We start from the raw sequence: 18,173 nt of genomic DNA, 5'->3' as shown, positions 1-18,173 counted from the left end.
TCAAATTAACATATTCCTCCTTATTTGCATTCACAGGCGTCCCTTTCCCTCACACTGTATTTCGTGAACTATCATGATGTATTTACTGGTGCGACTGAGTTTTTATTGTCATCTCTTCCCCTGTGTGTTCACTTCATAAAGACAAGAACCATGCCTAGGTCATTCACCACTGTAATACCTGAAAGGTTAGGGACTCTTAACCAAGAAATCTATTCTATTCAATTTCTTCTTGAATCTTGGTTTTATGAACAACTCCATTCCCCCGTCTTTTGCTGAAAACAATGATCACAAGTTTTTGGTCATTTTATGCACTAAATAAAATGACTAGGCTTCCAGAACTTGGCTTAAACTAATAAGATGAAAGAACAAGCGTGTCATGTAATTAGCTTAAAATAAATGGAAAATATTGCACATTTTACTGTCAAGATAATTTTCAGAGATATTAGTTTTTGCTATTGACTACCACTGCATTAGTGCTTGTATCTGCTTAGTGCATTAGCACTAAATACTATTGATTCACTCAGCTCACAGACCAATTTAATCTTTGCATATGTCCCATTTGAGCACCACCTCACCTAAGTTCAGTTAGTAAGAGTGGCTGCTAGATGCAAGTGTTAATCAGATTTTGAATTTAAAACGCCATTAGAAAATTTAATATCATACAAATTTACACTTTTTAGGTACATGGACATAAATTCTAGCAAATCAAGAATAATCCATATATTTTGAGATGACAACTAAGCAAACTTAATTTTCACAAAATCAGCTTCAGAAAAGATTGCGTTCCAAATCAAAACTGACCTTAATTCACCCCTTTTACCTAGAGCATGATTTGAAATGTCACCTACCATTTTAATGTCATCTGATTGATGAACATTTTGGTGATTTACCCATATAAGACAACTGAGGTCAGACTTCAGTCTGAATTCGCAGTTTTTATTTTTTGTTTAATAGTTACTATTCATAAGGCATTTCCCCTTTTTGTGAGCATCAAGAATGTGAAAAGAGCCTTTATTTTATATCAGTCTGCATTTATAAGACATTTTTCTGTCCTCTTGTTGAAAAACTAGAGAATTATTTTTGAAATACAGAGGGAAGACGCACTTCATCTGCTCTACATTAGCCTAGGCCTGGGTGCAGTGCAGTAAACCTCTTCCCCAAGGCTTTTAAGATAGGAAGTCAACCCTGCTCAGAGAGTAATTCATATGCAAATGAATAGCCCGGAACTTTTTAGTTAGAAAACATACATAATTAGCAGACTGGAATGTATCCAGGATCTTAGAATCACTTACCACATTCACCATTATTAAAAACAAAACAAAACAAGACAAAACAAAACAACAACAAAACACCAAGGCAGTTTTAATAACTTCAAGAGTAGCTGAGCCCTTGGTTTCATTCCCCTGATAAATGAGCCCTTTTACAGCCCTCCCTTGGCGGCTGGAGATGTGACATACAGCACATATCTGGGCCTTGAGTCATTCTGGTCTCCATGTGCCCACTGACTCAGTATTTGTGCCAATCCATGAATAAGCAACAGCAAAAATTCCTCGTGGGTATTCTATCCAAATTTTAACAGATCCTCCTTTTTCTTATTAGAGGAGATAAGAATGCGGGGTGGGATGACCACTGATAAGACAGAAGTCTGAAGTAAGAGTGTAACATCCAAAATTTGATATATTATTCTGAGTAAAAAAATCCACTATTACTTAAGGTTAACAGTCTTATCAAAATGCAGGATCGCACGTGCTTTTATTTGTTTCTAACCATGTAGTACTATGACAATGAAAATATCATGTATTAGAGAGCTGTCTTCCAAGTACTGTTAACACCAGCTTTTCAAAAGCCAACTTTAAACATTTTTTTGCATGAACTCTTTGTTTGCTACATTAATTTTACCAAGTGAATCTCCATGTAGAAACCAACTACTTATGTAAAATAACATTATACCATCTGCTTCAAAAGACAGTAAGAAGAATGAATAATTAATTTAGAATGCATTTATCACATCATGAAAAAATGTAATCCACAGGTAAAGCCTACCTATATTTTTGGTGACAGTTTAAGCAATAACATTATTTCTTTGCTGTTAGCTTATAAAAATGTCAGGCCTTTACTATTTATTCTTTCCTGGGGTGAACCTGTGAATAAGCTACCAAATCATTTAAAGAAGGATTAGCAGGAGGAAGAGAAAGAGTAGAAGACATACATTAGGGGCTCACCCTGTAACACATTTTCAACACCCTCTGGGTGTGCCCAATAATCTCAGAGAGCATTACAAAATTCTAGAAAGAAATTCATTCAAAATTATTTTTAATAAAATAATGCAGTATGCTACTTTTCATGGGACAGTAGCATGTAATTCTAATAAGTGAGTTAGGGATCAGTGACTCCCTGAGCCTGGGTGAGAATGAAGAAGAGTTTACAGGAGGAGAGGAATCAAGTGTCAAATTAACAAATTTCTACTTAGGGTTTTTTTTTTTTTTTTTTTTTAAGTATATTGAATCCTTATACCTCGAGGATTTTCTTTCTTTCAAAATTTTGCTTTGGTAGCTATTGCATTTGGCATAAGGCCAAGGTATCTAGTGTTTAGAATGAAGAATCCTCAATAACATTTTTCCTATAGGATAACATTCTCTTGTTTCCCAGTAGAGGAAGTAAAAAAACCCTGAAGTTTGACTTCACATTTTTCTTCCCTAATACAAAAATACTCTCTTGAGAGTGCTAGATTGTTTAAATAAGACATGCCAAACCAGTATAATTACATGGATGTTATTTGTAACACTGACTCCACATTCCCCGTTCAAATGGTGCAGTGTGTGGGAGATTACAGATATATGGCCTATAAAGAGTTATAAATCTTTGTTTATATTATTAAGTATTATGAGACATGCCCTGAGGATGACAGATCAATAATGGTCCTTGTGGTTTCCTGATGGAAGGCTGCAATTATTTTCTTCCATTACAACTTAAATGTAACCCAATTTTACTCATCTATCATCTTTATAATAGAAATAAAGAAACATCACGGTATGTTTATTTTTCTGCCTATTCCTATTATTCCTTGTTTGCATCTTGTTTTGATTTTGTTTTCATTCAAAATTGTTCTAGTCACTTTGCTTTCTTCCTCTGATGGCTCTGAGCGGTGACCCTTTAACTTTGGCACTCCTTGAAACGGAGATGGAAAATTACTACTTTAAGTTTCCTTTATTTTGGGAAGTGGTTGGCTACTCTTTGAATTTGAGTATAAATGATATTCAAAAACAAAGAAGCTTGATACAAACAACCTGTGAGGCTGACTTTTTCTGAAACTGCATTATCTGCAAATTCTTGAACGCACAGTATAATTTAAGTTATGGAAGCACAGTATCTTACAGTACTATGGGTAGTTAGAATTGAAGGTTGGGGAAAGGAGCATACCTTACACCTTCCAGCTTGATTGGGTACAATTCTGTTTCAGTTCTCTTTCTCTCCAGCCCAAACCACCACCACTACCCACCTCTTTCTCTCCCTCTCCCCCCCCCCTTTTTTTTTTTTAACTATTAAGTTTTAAGAAGGACTTACACAAATTAAGTATAGTGGAGGTGGGTCACTCCTAATAGGTAGGAAGGTAAGACCTTCATGAGCTGTAGAACAAGACTGTGCTCCTTCCAGAAAATTCAATAATCTAAATTTGTCTTTCTTTACATAAGTATTCCTTACAATAATAGTTGCTATTTATTATGTGCCAAGGACTAAGCTAGGGTCTTTTGTAAACATTATTGCACTTGTTCTCCCAATGGCCCTGCATGGAGGGAAAATGTGTTCAGAGAGTTTAAACAATGCTCTTGTGACCAGAAGGGTATAAAATGGTGGAGTATACATCCGAACCCAGATCTCTTTGACTTCAGTCTTGTTCCTTTAGGCTGTGTGGTCTCCCAAAGAGCTAAATTTATGGTCACCTTATTATGCCAGGTACTTTATATATATTACCCCCAAGTTTTACAAAACCCTAAGAAGTAGGTTTTGTTCTGTGCATGTTACGAATGAGGAGATTGAGACTCTAAGCAGTCAAGTCATGCAGCAGAAGTCACACAGCTGGTATGCAATAAGCTAGAACTTGCATCTAGGTGCACCTGGCACCAAACTGCATGTTTCTCCCCTTCAACTGATCAATCGTTGGTCATTAAGATGTTGGTGAAAATATTTTTTACTACAAGTCTACTCTTTTTTATTTTTTAAAATTCTTTCCAATGCTTACATATAGAGCAAAATTTTGATATTGGAAATGCAAGGAACAGTGTAATGTGATTAATTATATTTTCTGGTTAGATGAGAGATATTTCAATAAACCTTTTCCAAATTTCAACTCTGAATTAAAATCTTTCCAAAATGTATTAATCCACTTCTCTTATTAAGTATAATTTAGGGGACAGGACCTTTACTGACCTAGGGATTACAATTTTTTTCTTTTTTAGTCAATATTGATCTCATTTGTGGGAAACTGGGCAAAGGTGTACTGATTTTATTTTTTTCCTAGAATAACTGTCATGTTAGTAAATCCCTTATATGTATGAAACTGTTGGAGAGTCCCATCAATGTGCTTAAAATGAAATGAATTTTATTTTATTTTATTAAATTTGGTTTTTTTTTTTAAAAGATTTTTTATTTATTTATTTGACAGACAGAGATCACAAGTAGGCAAAGAAGCAGCAGAGAGAGAGGGAAGCGGGCTCCCTGCTGAGCAGGGAGCCCGATACGGGGCTAGATTCCAGGACTCTGGGATCATGACCTGAGCTGAAGGCAGATGCTTTAACCCACTGAGCCACCCAGGCATCCCATGAAATGAATTTTAAAACTGTCTATCCCCAAAGAGAAAGTGAGGGATTCCCCCCCCCCCAAATTTGGGGATTTAAAAAAGTCTCCTTATTATGGGATAGTTTCTCAACTATTTTATTTTGAATAGCGATGTGCTGTTTAGGCAATACACATTAGACTAAAACAACTTCAACCAAATACCAGTTTAGGATGTTTACAGAAGTCAAATGATGAATGACTAAAAGAAGGTGGTAAAGATATTTAAGACTAAAGATTTAGTGATTATTTGTGGGTATGTAATCTCATAATTCTAAGTGTTAGAAATCACTGTAAACATGTCCCTTAAGAATTATTTTCAAAAGCAACATAGAAAATGGTTATATTGTGAAGACCATGAATTTATTTTTATTGAACTGATACAGTCAACTCTAATATTACATGAATGGGTACCTGAGGCTTAGGATAAGTTTCCAGAAACAACATCATATGCAGAATCAAAGAGTTCTGAAGCACACATAACTTAGATATGAAGATGATATGGTCTGGAAACTATCAAATGACTCAAAAGAGGGCTTTAGAGATGTCATCAATATGAGAAGCTGTATATGAAGAGTCTACATAGACATGTTTCATAAAATGTGAGAGTGGGAAACCCAACCAAATATGTGATCTCAAGTAAGTAAATCGGGCCTATATACTGGCTCGACCCCTAGAATTTAAAAGACCCCTTTCTTTTGGCACTCTCTCTGTCTGATCCTGTGACAGAAACCTTCTGTACATGGTAGAAGCTCGGACAGGGCCAGAAAACCCCTGCCATTGCTTTGCTTACACACTGAGGACCAGGCAGAAGCCTCAGCGGAAAATTACTGCTGCAGCTTTCCTTCTCTACAGAGCACACAATAGCCTCTCCATAAAGATCTGCAGGATTAGAGATGTTAATAACAAAACTACAATATATGTGTTTATTCACCAAACTTTATGCCAAAACAAAAGCTCTGTTTCAAGAAATTGTCAAAAGTGTCACCTGATATCTTCCCAAATAAAGTTGCCAAGACAAAATGGAGTCGTCTTACTGTATAGTCTTTCCAAACAGATTTGATTTTGTAAATCATTCTGTTTTGTGTGAGTAATGGCTCTCTTGGTGCTTTCATTTCATGATGAAGCTAGGAAATGATTGTATGCTGATTATTGGAACAATCTAGGTCTTTTTGTGAACTGGTATATGAAAACTGAGAATGTGGGTAGTCTCATTCTCAGAAGAATTTCGATCTTTAGTAACCAGAGAAGATAAACAGGCAAATAAGTAGAAGAGGTTTGAAGGTATTTGTTTTTATGGAATTTGGCCAGTGCAAAACTTGGCTTCCCTTATAAGAAGGCTATGTTGGCAAGCTCCATCTTGTTTTCCACAGGAATTTTTGCGATGGAAATGATAATGGTTTCAGGTGCAGTTGGTGCATTTTGGGCATTTTTCCTGGGTGATAAAACTGACCTGAATTTCATCAGATAATCCTGCCTTTTGGTTTCTCTTGGAACACTAAAAGAGTGAAAGGGGTAGAAAAGCTCAAATGTATTTTGACAATTTCTAGAATTGATAAATACTTTTACATCAGAGGGTTGAAATGTACAAAATAATGAAATAGGATATCAATATACCCTCATACGGTAAAGTCTCTTTTTAATTTTTAACAGAACAAGATTTAAATAGCAAAGTCATGAGCTTTCTTAGAGGCCCTGGAGGAACTCCTAATAGAATCTTTTTAAACTCGTGTTTCTGATGCAATTTATTGGATACAAAAAAGTGTTTTCTCTGGAATGCTATTAATATTCATTTTTTCCATAATTCCAGGTTTCTGAAAGTCTTTTTATTTCTTCTCATTCTTTTGTATTTTCTAGTGAAGAAAAGGGGCAGCCACATGAGGAATCCTGTTGCTTCTTACAGAGTTTGCAACATATATGACATGAATGCAGGAAGAAGTAAGTCTTAACTGGGACTTACACATGTATATTATTTCTTATTCCTAGACTTCAGAGGGGGAAGGAGGGAAGTTATGTCTTTAGTTCACTAAAACATGAATTCATTTTCTCAGAAGTATTTTTTTAGCTTTATAAAAAGTAATTTGGGAGACGCCTGGGTGGCTCAGTTAGTTAAGCATCCAACTCTTGATTTAAGCCCGGGTCATTATCTCAGAATCCTGAGACTGAGACTTGTGACAGGCTCTGCACTCAGAGAGGAGTCTGCTTGAGATTCTCTCTCTCTTTCTCTCTCCCTGTGCCCCTCCCCCTGCTCACATGAGCCCTCTTTCTCAAATTAAAATAAATAAACAAACACATAAATAAATAAAATCTTAAGCAAATGTTATTTGGAGTTTCCACTTGGGGCAGTATCGCAGATATTTTAGCAAGAGTGAACCAAATGTTTCTGAATTCATATGTTGTTGGTACCCTTTAGCAAATTATATACTTTTTTCATCAAAGATATGTTTAATGTCCTTTTGCTTACAATTATAACTGTTATTACAAAGATTGAAGACTGCTAAAGTAGTGAGATGTGGATTTCCAAAGTCAAACCATCTTAGAAAAGCTGTAGTATTTGTTTACCCATTTAGGATCACTAGTGGTTGTTATGTTAGGTTGTGTAGCCAGGTTCACATGTTTGAATGTGGGTCCAAACCAAGGGAGCCCACGGCTGCAGAGAACTCCTGATTTGGTGCTCTTCCTCTAGCACCAAGTGATCTGATGGCTAGTAGGATAAATCGATCCTCTGGGTATAGCTGGTAGCTTTTACTGTATCTAAATCAAAGCAACAAAGAATGTCCCTAACATTTCCTGTGAAAATACCCTTTCATATAGGTATAAACAAGTATTGATCAAAACACTTGTATTTATAAATATCAAATACCAACCAGGTAAAAAGTACCTAACTAGAAGGTGGTAGACACATGTCTATTCATGTAGAAAGTCCATCATGTAGAAAATACAAGGAAGGATTTGGGGATATAAACTTCCTCTCTAGTCTTCTAAGCTATTCAGAGAAGTATATTAGTTCATTTAAAAATATTTTATTTACCCCCCCAAAAAATTTTATTTACCAACATTTTAGAAGAAATTTTTTGTTTGTTTTTAGTTTAATTTTCTTTACATAATGCCCAGAATATAAGCCACTCATTTGTATATCAGTGAGTGAATGGCGCTTCATAAAGAAAAAGCCTTCAAAACCCACAAATTAACTTGAGCTTCTCATTTTAAATGCTGTAAAGACTACATGGGGATCTCAATAATTGTGTTTTACAGGAACTGCTGTTGTGTTAAGCTTTGTGTACATCTGACCAGAACTATTAAAGCTTATATGAGAAAAAAGGTTAATAAAGTGTTGACAAACATGTAAAGCCAAACTGTAAAATATTTCTTCTTTTATTTTTTTTCAGATTTTATTTATTTATTTGACAAGTAGACAGAAAGGCAGGCAGAGAGGGAGGAGGAAGCAGGCTCCCTGCTGAGCAGAGAGCCCGATGTGGGGCTCTACCCTAGGACCCTGGGATCATGACCTGAGCTGAAGGCAGAGGCTTTAACCCACTGAGCCACCCAGGCGCCCCAATATTTCTTCTTTTAGAACCACATTAATCTTTTCTCAAGCTATGATTTTATATTTAAATCAAGATTCAAAATCTAAATTTTCTTGGAAAGAATGTACAAATATTTCGGATAAAGATCATTTACCAAGCACCAAAAAGCCCTTAATACTCCTTTCTAGACTGCTACTTATTCTGACTTATCTTTCATAGTTTATAAATGGGAGATAAATGCGACTTACCCTATTAAAGCAGTGTTCGTGGTTGGGTCCATAAAAATGTTGAAGACATCTCACGTTGTTTTTGTTGACGATCTTGTTGAAGAATTCATTGACATATTTGATAGGGAATGCACAGACGGCAGAGCGATTCATTGGTTCAGCTGAATCTGGCTGGCTTCGTGCAAACACTCCATAGAGAATGTCATCATTCAGGTTGGCACCTATTTGCTTAGCGAGGTGGGCCCCAGGCTTACTGACATATGCAGCTTGGAGAATATTAAATACTTCCTCCCTTGTGGATCTCTTTCTTCTTTTTTCTGTGAGAATACACTCCAGAGGCATTTCCATGTAGGAATGCAATCCAGAGTCTACAGAACAGAACCTGATTATTCTTGTGTGAAAAGTTTGAGCATCTAGAGTTTCTCGTTGGACAGTCAAAAAGTAAATAAAATGATTGCTTTCAAAGGCATGGACATATTTAATAGGGTAGGAATCTCTGAACTCAGGTAGAACATCAATATAAGACTGGTCTGTCAAAAACTTGAAACCATCTTGCGTTTCCTTTAGCCTTCTCACTGATATCGAATGCAATGAATGATCTGGATGGTACGAGGAATTTATGGTATTGCCCACGAAGAAGTTGATGAACCGATCCTTTTCAGATATCAGGACTTTGGTTCCCAGGGCACTCACCACACAGTCAGGGCACTGGACAGGCTCTTCATCTGCCTGTGGGGAGTACATGCAATGGACTTCCGACTGTATATCAGCAGTATTGCTGGGTGGAAGGACATGTCGTTGGCAGGTCCCTCTCTGGACACTGCCACAACTAATGAGCTGGTCATCATAGTATATGTCAATAAGTAGAGCCATGTTGATGTTATCTTTCCAAACAGCGCCTGATAAATTGGCTTTGGGGCTGCAGTCCTGACATGGGGAACAATCTGGGTGTTCCAGCACGGGCCCAGTCTTGTACTCAGCAACCTTCTGAAGGTCTTTGTCATTTAAAACGTAAATATAGTTAACTGCACCGAGGTAAATATGATGCTTGTGTAAAACAACATTCTGGATGGGTGTTTCTGCAGTAAAGTTGGGAAGCTGGTACTTCATGTTCACATTCATCTCAGACTTTACTAGTGCCTCTTTGCACTCCCCACAGCTCTTCTGCACCAAGGTAAACAGAAGTACAAGGATGCCAGGTGCAAGCACAGCAGGGGCCCTCATGGTGAGAAGCTTATCTGCCAAAACATGTTCAAGGCGAGAGCAGTTTAGTTGTCATTAGAAACAAAGAAGAAACTGAAAGAACCATACCAGTTAAACTATTAGAAACAAATCTTCCTAACTGGAATTTTTACATCAAGTGAAAACAAAAAACTCTAACGATTTCACATAAAGATGCATTGTGCAGATGGACATGACTCTACATAGTTTAATTTTAGACTCAAGCCATGAACAAGTAATTTTAGAGAACCATTATGAGATGCAAACAATGTTCTGTATTAAAGACAATACAGAAACTAAGTTAGACTCATTTAGCAATGAAGTCAGAAACAGCAAATTTCTTTCTTAACCCCTTGCTGTTGTTTAATGTGGTTTAATATCTGTGGTAATGACTAGGTTGATATTTAAACTTTTTTAGTTAGTCAAGTAAAGGAACTGTGGTTCAGATTCATTTATTCTAGAAATCACAGCAGGCATTGTTTCCTTGGGAGCATGTAGAATTACTAGGCTAAATTTAGCTTCCTTTTGGAAGAAAACAATCATAAATTCTAGAAGCAATATGATCACATGCTGTTTATAGGATTTTGTGTGCAGAGGAAAGGTATGGTTATAATTTGGCTATAGTTGACCTATTGTTTTGGATAGACAAATGCTTAACTTAATGTAAGATCACTGGAAACATAAAAACAATAAGCTGAAAATGTATAATATAAAATATAATGTTCAAGACTAAAGTCCTAGAATTATTTCTCAGGGAAAAACAACATATTGCTCATTACCAAGTCAAAAGCTATTTAGTAAAAAAAAAACACACACATTATTTTAACATTCCATTGTATGCACATGGACAGTATTTCTAACTAGGTATCATGAATGCATTTGTTTTTCAGTTTTGAAAAACTTAAGGTACATGAGTTACAAACACTGTTAGTTCTACTTATAAAAGTTGTAGGCAGGGTGGTAGGTTAAAAAGGAGAGGCCTTAGAAGGAATAGAAACCAAATAGCTATTATTTTTTCCCTCCCTTTTTAGTGCATAATTCTGACAAGACAAAAGGAACTTTAAAAAACTTACGAGGCATTATAACAGCAGAATTCACTAACAACTAGTATGTGCATGGCTCTGTATTTGCATTATGGAAATGGGGTGTGGTACTTTCAGTGAACCTATGCTGTGGTGGAGAGGCGAGGCACATATGCAAGTAACTATAGTACACAGCATTATAATACCCTGTATAGCACAAATCAAGAGCTAAAAGCATCAAGAGAGGGAGACATGACTTGTACTTAGAATTTCTATGATAATGAGAAATAGAGATAAGTCCACTATGTTGTGAGGTTCAGGAAAGGAAGGACAATGTTTGTTTGGCTCCTCACTCTTTCCCAAGTATCTGATACAGAGACTAGAACACTGCAGGTGTCAAATAAATATATGTTGAATAAATAAGTGAATAAAAGGAGCCTGGGTGGCTCAGTCGTTAAGCGTCTGCCTCCAGCTCAGGTCATGGTCCCAGGGTCTTGGGATTGAGCCCTGCATTGAGCTCCCTGCTCTGCAAGAAGCCTGCTTCTCCCTCTCCCACTTTGGTGCTTTTGTTCTCTCTCTTGCTGTCTCTCTCTGTCAAATATCTAAGTGAATAAAAATCTGGCAATAAGCTCAAAGTTATGGAAAAGGTTAAGTGTAGTAGCCAGAACTTGAATCCAAATCTTTTTTGACTCCAAAATCAAAGATAATTTTACCCTACCAAACTGACAGGAATTGTAGACATTATTTAAGAGGTAATAGAAAAGTCAAGGATTTTGAGCTGCAGAATCATAATAGAAGTTTTACTTCAGAAAAACTGATCTGGAAGCAATGTGGCTGAGAGCAGGGTTTAGAACATAGCAACAGGAAGACCAGGTGATAGGGTATTATTATAGTCCATAACCTTATTATCTATAAGGGCCAGAACCAAGATGGTATCCCCAAGAATAGAAAGGAAGCGATTAATGAGAGAATATTTGAATAAATAAGATTTGACACCTCAGTTGGTGGAGTACAAAAGAGAATGCAAAGATGACTAACAGTTATCTGGGAAAAGGGGGAATGATTTAAAAACTAGGGTAGTCAATAGGAGGAAGTTAGGCTAAAGATGGACAAATACGATAAGTTGGTTTTAAATATGTTGAGTTTCATGTGTTATTGGGAAATGAGTGAAAACGTTCTACTACAGGGATGACTAGTAGGTTTTACATTGTTCATCAGGAAGCAGATGCCTGAAAGAAATGAGGAATAAGGATTCCAAGAAGACAGAGCATCTGTGCCAACCAATAGAGGCAAATGACAAGAAGGATTCTGAGGAGAAGCCTGCCCTTACTAGGAAGGAGGAGTGATCAGTCTTAGGTAAGACAATATCCGTCTGGGGTGAGACAGTGGTAAGTGGAAGTATGAGTGCTTGGTAGAGTATTTGGGACTTGAGTTGGATTAGGAATAAACTTTGCATGTTATCTACACAGAGATAATGGTTAAAATCAAGGGTAAGTTCATGGACAGACAAGGTGAAGGAAGAAAAAAGTTGAATGAAGGAAATCTTGGGATTACTCATGTTGGAGAAACAAATGAAGGCATTAAGGGAGGTAAGCTCAGTGAGGTGTCAAGACAGCCAATGTTGTACTGTGTCAGAGAAACCAGGTGAGGAGCTTGAGGAGGACTTGACTTTCAAGAGTAAGCTCAGTAGATTCATTAGTTGTACTGGATACTAAATTACAAGGAAATATATGGTAAGGAAGTAGAATGTTTGTCAAAGGAAGGGAAAGCAAATCAGAGTCAAGAAGGATTTATTCTTTTTTTTAAATTTTTTTTATTTTTTAAAGATTTTATTTATTTATTTGACAGAGATCACAAGTAGGTAGAGAGGCAGGCAGAGACAGAGGGAGGAGGAAGCAGGCTCCCCGCTGAGCAGAGAGCCCGATGCAGGGCTCTATCCCAGGACCCTGGGATCATGACCCGAGCTGAAGGCAGAGGCTTTAACCCACTGAGCCACCCAGGTGCCCCAAGAAGGATTTATTCTTTTTAAAGGTTTTATTCATCTGTCCGAGAGAGAGAGAAAGAGAGAGAGAGAGAGAGAGAGCTCGCGCGCGCGCAGGGGGAGTGGCAGAAAGAGGAAGAAGCAGGCTCTCCGCTGAGTAAGTTGCTCAACGTGGGACTTGATGGCAGAACTCTGGAATCACGACCCGAGCTGAAGGCAGACACTTAACTGACTGAGCCACCCAGGCATCTCTCAAAAGTTTATTCTTAAATTGTAGGAAAGAAATGTGCTTATTTGTAGATCTTTCTCCCACTAACATTTATTGGGTATCTACTAAGGACCAGGCATGGTGGTAGGTTCTGGGAATACAGAGGTATGGCGTCTTTCTCTAGGAAGCTCAGAGTCACTTGATGGAGGACTGAGAGACAGTTATGAGAATGCATAAAAAGGGCAGCCAACCACATTGGAAATGATGCTAGAGCTGAGTCTTGAAGGAGGAAGATGATGAAAGGAAATTCCTGGTAGGCACAGCAGTTTGTAAGAAAATATACAGAGGCAGGAGAGAACATACGGCATGGTCAGAAGAACGGCAAGTAGCTGAGCCCAGAGAAATGGGGAAACCAAGGCAAGCAAATGGGGGAGATAAAAATTGTTGAAGCAGTATCCCAAAAGAGTTAAAAGAGGCATTACTAAGATCCTGGAACATAAGAAAGATCATTTTCTGATACAGCAGGTAAGGAAAAGTCAGATTAAGTACAGAGACACTGGGCTTCAGGGCATATGATCTCAATATTATAAAAATAAATTAGGGTATATGATCACCTTGAAAGTAATAGTTACAGAAGAGGTACTAGGATCTTCAGAGTAAAGAGGTTTAGAATAGCTACAACAAGGCATACAAAAAGAGGTCAGCAAGAAATGAAAAGGATTACATAATAGCTCTGAGGGCTCCTTTAAGATAAAGCACAATGTGTTGTGACTTTCTCCTCACATAGAAAGAGTTTTCATCGGACCAGAGGGCAAGCAAAAGCAAAGTGTGTCATTAAGGTGAAGAATTGAAAGAGGTTTAAGCCATATAATAATACAAATAATGTAACTTATACTGAATGCTTATCTTGTATGTGCTAGGCATTCTGCTAAACCCTCTGATTTACTCCTTATAAACACACTTTGAAGTAGACAGTAGTATTATTCTCCTCTTCTAGATGAGCAAGCTTGCCAAGAGTCACACAGAACTGAATTCAATCCCATGTCTGGCTGACAAGAATCTGGCCAGGCTCTTAAATGCTTCACTAGTACTGAAGCAGCTTCCTGAGGTAAGAGGAGAGTACACTGGAGTAGAAGTCAGATAATCAGAGCTCTGGTTCTTGCTCTTTTCCTCTCCAGCTCTAAGACTCTGGGTAACTAATTTGCCTCTAAGTCCTAGGGTCCAATCCTCACAGGATTGTTTTAAGTATCAAAAAGAAATCTCATCTTTGAAAGCTTTGACCATTATATAGTGTATGCATATATAAATGCAGAGTGTTGTACTTGTTACTTATGTGTCTAATTCTCATTGTTTTGCAATGTACTAGAAAATTTTGGGGGGCCTGGGTGGCTCAGTTGGTTAAGTGTCTGACTTCAGCTCACATCATGATCCCAGAGCCCGGGGAGCCCTGCATCAGGCTCTTTGCTTGATGGAAAGCCTGCTTCTCTCTCTGCCTCCCAACCCTGCTCATGCTCACTCCTTCCATCTCTCTCTCTCAAACAAATAAAATCTTTAAAAAAATAAAAAAAAGAAAATTTTGGCCATGGTTGGGGGAATGACAAGGAGTAGAAGAAAAGAAGGGTTTAAGACAAGTTGTCCTGGGGCGCCTGGGTGGCTCAGTGGGTTAAAGCCTCTGCCTTCGGCTCAGGTCCTGATCCCAGGGTCCTGGGATCGAGCCCCGCATCGGGCTCTCTGCTCAGCGGGGAGCCTGCTTCCCCCTCTCTGTATCTGCCTGCCTCTCTGCCTACTTGTGATCTCTGTCAAATAAATAAATAAAATATTAAAAAAAAAAAAAAAAGACAAGTTGTCCTGTTAGAAGATAAAAACAAATTTCAAGCAAACTGTATATATGCATCTAAAACTTCTAGAATATATTATGGGGAAAAATTAAATGAACTTCTCAATATGATATTAGCATGTCTTCTAAAATTTGGAACATTAGCCCACTACGTAATTTATTACTATATTTTCTTTAGGAAAAGTAATAAAGGAAGAAAAGAAATGAACCATTACTGCCAAAAGAAAAAAAGCATTACAATCAATTTGCATCTTAGTTGTTATGCATTAATGCAATGTAGAGGGTGAGAGTTTTTTTTTTTTTCTTTTAGGCTTTTTGAAGGAGGCTTTAAAATGATCTTATTTTTAAAAAAATCTGTACTATTATATTATGGTTTAAAAATAAGGTTCATATCTTAAAGTTGGCATATAAATCACTGACAGTATTAATTCTCAATTAACTAAGAATTGAAGAAAATGTACAAATATACTAAAGGGCTTTTTTGTTATCTCACTTGAGGCGATGGCAAGTCATGAGAAAACCAGAAGGGAAAGAGGATATTTTTTCTGTTTTAGGAAAAAAATTACAGAATACCCCTGGAGTTTGTTAACTTAGTCTCCCTCATCTTTTTTACATTCTCTTGATAGCAAACAGTGATGCCACTTTTCAAACCGAGAAATCAAAGAAAGATTAATTTTTAAAAAAAATTAAAGCAAAAAAATAGGACTAGAACCCATTGTCAACAACAGGATTTTAAATTAAAATACAGGTTTCTGTTTAATTCTCAGATAATGAGAAAACTTAAATACCCCATTTCCTTGATCATTTCAATTAATTAAGTCTCCTCCCCATTAACAAAGATATGTATTGGTCAGACTAATATCTCTTTCATAAGGAATGGAGGGAAACCTTTAGGAAGTATTTGTTGCTGAGCGGTATAGCCTAATGACACTGTTGGTTAAATAAGGGACAGCTAAGTGTTCAAGTGCACAAGCTCAGGAGACAAACTGCGAGGTTTACATCCATCTGCTGTCTGTGAGTCCCTTTGGCAAATAACTTCTCTGAGCCTCCATTTTCTCATCTGAGATATGGGAGTGATTATAATACCTACCTCACTTGTTGTGATGGTTACTCTGACAGCTCAATGAGTTAAGGCATGTAAACCATTAAGAGCAGGGCTTGACATGGAGGAGGTCAATAAAAGTTCTCTATTATTATTTGTTCATATACTCAAATACACTATGTTCGAGATAGTGTGTATTGTGCTGATGATACAAAAATGAATAAAATGTTTCACAACTGTCCATGAGATCTCAGACTAGTAGAGAAGACAGACAAACAGACCACAGTTTAAACTCAATGTGGAAACGTCTACAGGAGTCTCTGAAGGGGAGCTTCATGAGGCTAGGGGAGTCAGGCAGGCATCAATCAATCATGATCCCTTCCTCATAAGGCACTCACACCCTGAGATGTAGCATGGGGGAGAACCTGAGTTTGAGTTGAGGCAGTGCAGCTGAGCAGTTGTATGTCCAAAGCCAGTCTCCCAACTTCTTTGGCCTCAGCTGCTTTCTTATTTGTAAATTGATAGTGTTGATCGAGTCATGTGCTGGTGGTGCCCTCTGGCTCGTGTCGTCTTATTGTGTGCATCTTTCCAGTGTGAGTTCAGTGAGTTTTTCTTGGTAGCTTGAAATCAGCCATGGCTGGAGTATTTACACCACAGAAATTGGCAAGTATTGCAAATCAGGACTTTTTTTCTCCCCTGAAAGCATGATGATTAAATATTTACAAGCACACTCCTAAGCTGAACTAATGACCTTCAAAATTATTTTCTAACTATAATAATTTTCAACTCTGAGATTGTTTTTCTACAATAACATTTTACTTCAATATGTGTTGGCACATATTGCTTTTTCTTTTCTATCTATATAATCTGCCAGATCGGGATGTGTGAGCAATTTTAATATTTATATTGGTAGTGACTCCAGAAATACTTTCACTTTTCATATATTTTTGTCTTGATACATTTATTCCTGTGATATGCCTAGATCAGGGTTTCAATATACAATGTTTTCTTTTTCTTTTTTTTTTTTTTTTTACTGTTTCTGTTTTTTCTTTCTTTCTGAAATAGCACTGGCCATTTAGCCAACTTTGTGCTCCTTACTAAAAGGAACACGTAAAGATGATTCAGACAGATTGACTAATTCATTCTCTTAAAATGTTGTACACATAGCAGGTGAAACTGAATCATCCATAAAACATTTTTTAATTTCTTTTCAGTTGATAGTTAAGATAATCTCACTGGCAAAATATTTCCTGGGAGTAATTATCAGAATGGCACCTTGGCCATTAAACTATTGGTATTTAGGAGTATTTCCTTTAAAGAGGATTGTTCTGGGGGTGCCTGGGTGGCTCAGTGGGTTAAGCCTCTGCCTTCAGCTCAGGTCATGATCTCAGGGTCCTGGGATCGAGCCCCGCATCGGGCTCTCTGCTTGGCGGGGAGCCTGCTTCCTCCTCTCTCTCTGCCTGCCTCTCTGTCTACTTGTGATCTGTCTCTCTCTGTCGAAAAAATAAACAAAATCTTAAAAAAAAAAAAATTGTTCTGTTAGCTAGGAAGATCAGCTCAGCCTAAACTTAAGACCAGTTACTCCACTCTGTCTGCCATCTATCTGCCTCTAGTTTTTTCACTAAACTACCTTACATAGGTTTTTCATTCCCCAGAAATACATTTAATTCCCTAAGAATTTATTGAGTAGCCACATGACTATCACACTACTACTGTTGTCACTATTGTTCTCCTCATCAGTAAAAACCTATTATAAAGCACTTGTGTGTTATGTTCAAGCACTGATTCCTCAGGAAAAAACACCACAGGTGTAATGGGATATATTTGTAAGAGACTCTCCAGACTTTGACAGGAGTAACTTTGCTTTTTTAGGAACTTATTTTCTTAGAAATCATAATACTTTATAATTAGATAGCACTACAGAGTTTACAAAGGACTGTCAGTTATATCCTTACCTCTAATCTGCAAAATTGTCTTTCAAGGTGAGCATTACTTCCTTTCAGATGACAAAACTGAGATTCAAAGAAGATTAAAAATTATCTAAAATGTCCTAACCATGCAACATAGTTCTTGTAAGTGTATTTCTAATGCTTTTAAAAAATGTATCTTGTTTATTTGAGCTGTTTTAAATTATTTCATTTCCTGAAAATAATTTTTATTCAAAAGGTGTAATATTTTAGTAAATATTTGTTTTAACCTATCTAACTACTTTAACTCTCACTGTCTCTACTACTGGCAACTCTTTTGAAAACTCTCCCTCCTCTCTAATGGGGCT

The 18,173-nt window shown here is 37.1% G+C and overlaps 1 protein-coding gene across 3 annotated transcripts in view; it reads right to left on the bottom strand.

Moving 5' to 3' along the window:
• The window catches only part of MET (MET proto-oncogene, receptor tyrosine kinase), a 114,182-nt gene that overhangs the window by 74,923 nt on the left and 21,086 nt on the right, over window positions 1–18,173 (bottom strand). For all 3 annotated transcript variants that reach the window (XM_080818202.1, XM_080818204.1, XM_080818203.1), the window contains exon 2: window positions 8,609–9,825. In XM_080818202.1, coding sequence (XP_080674328.1) covers window positions 8,609–9,811 — 1,203 coding nt within the window. In that variant the 5' untranslated portion in view covers window positions 9,812–9,825. The remainder of the gene's footprint in view (window positions 1–8,608; window positions 9,826–18,173) is intronic.

The sequence above is a fragment of the Martes martes genome (assembly GCF_963455335.1).
Source record: "Martes martes genome assembly, chromosome: 11".
NCBI classification, from domain to species: Eukaryota; Metazoa; Chordata; class Mammalia; order Carnivora; family Mustelidae; genus Martes; species Martes martes.
Note: the sequence above shows the minus strand (reverse complement) of the source record. Positions and strands in the feature narration are given on the sequence as shown.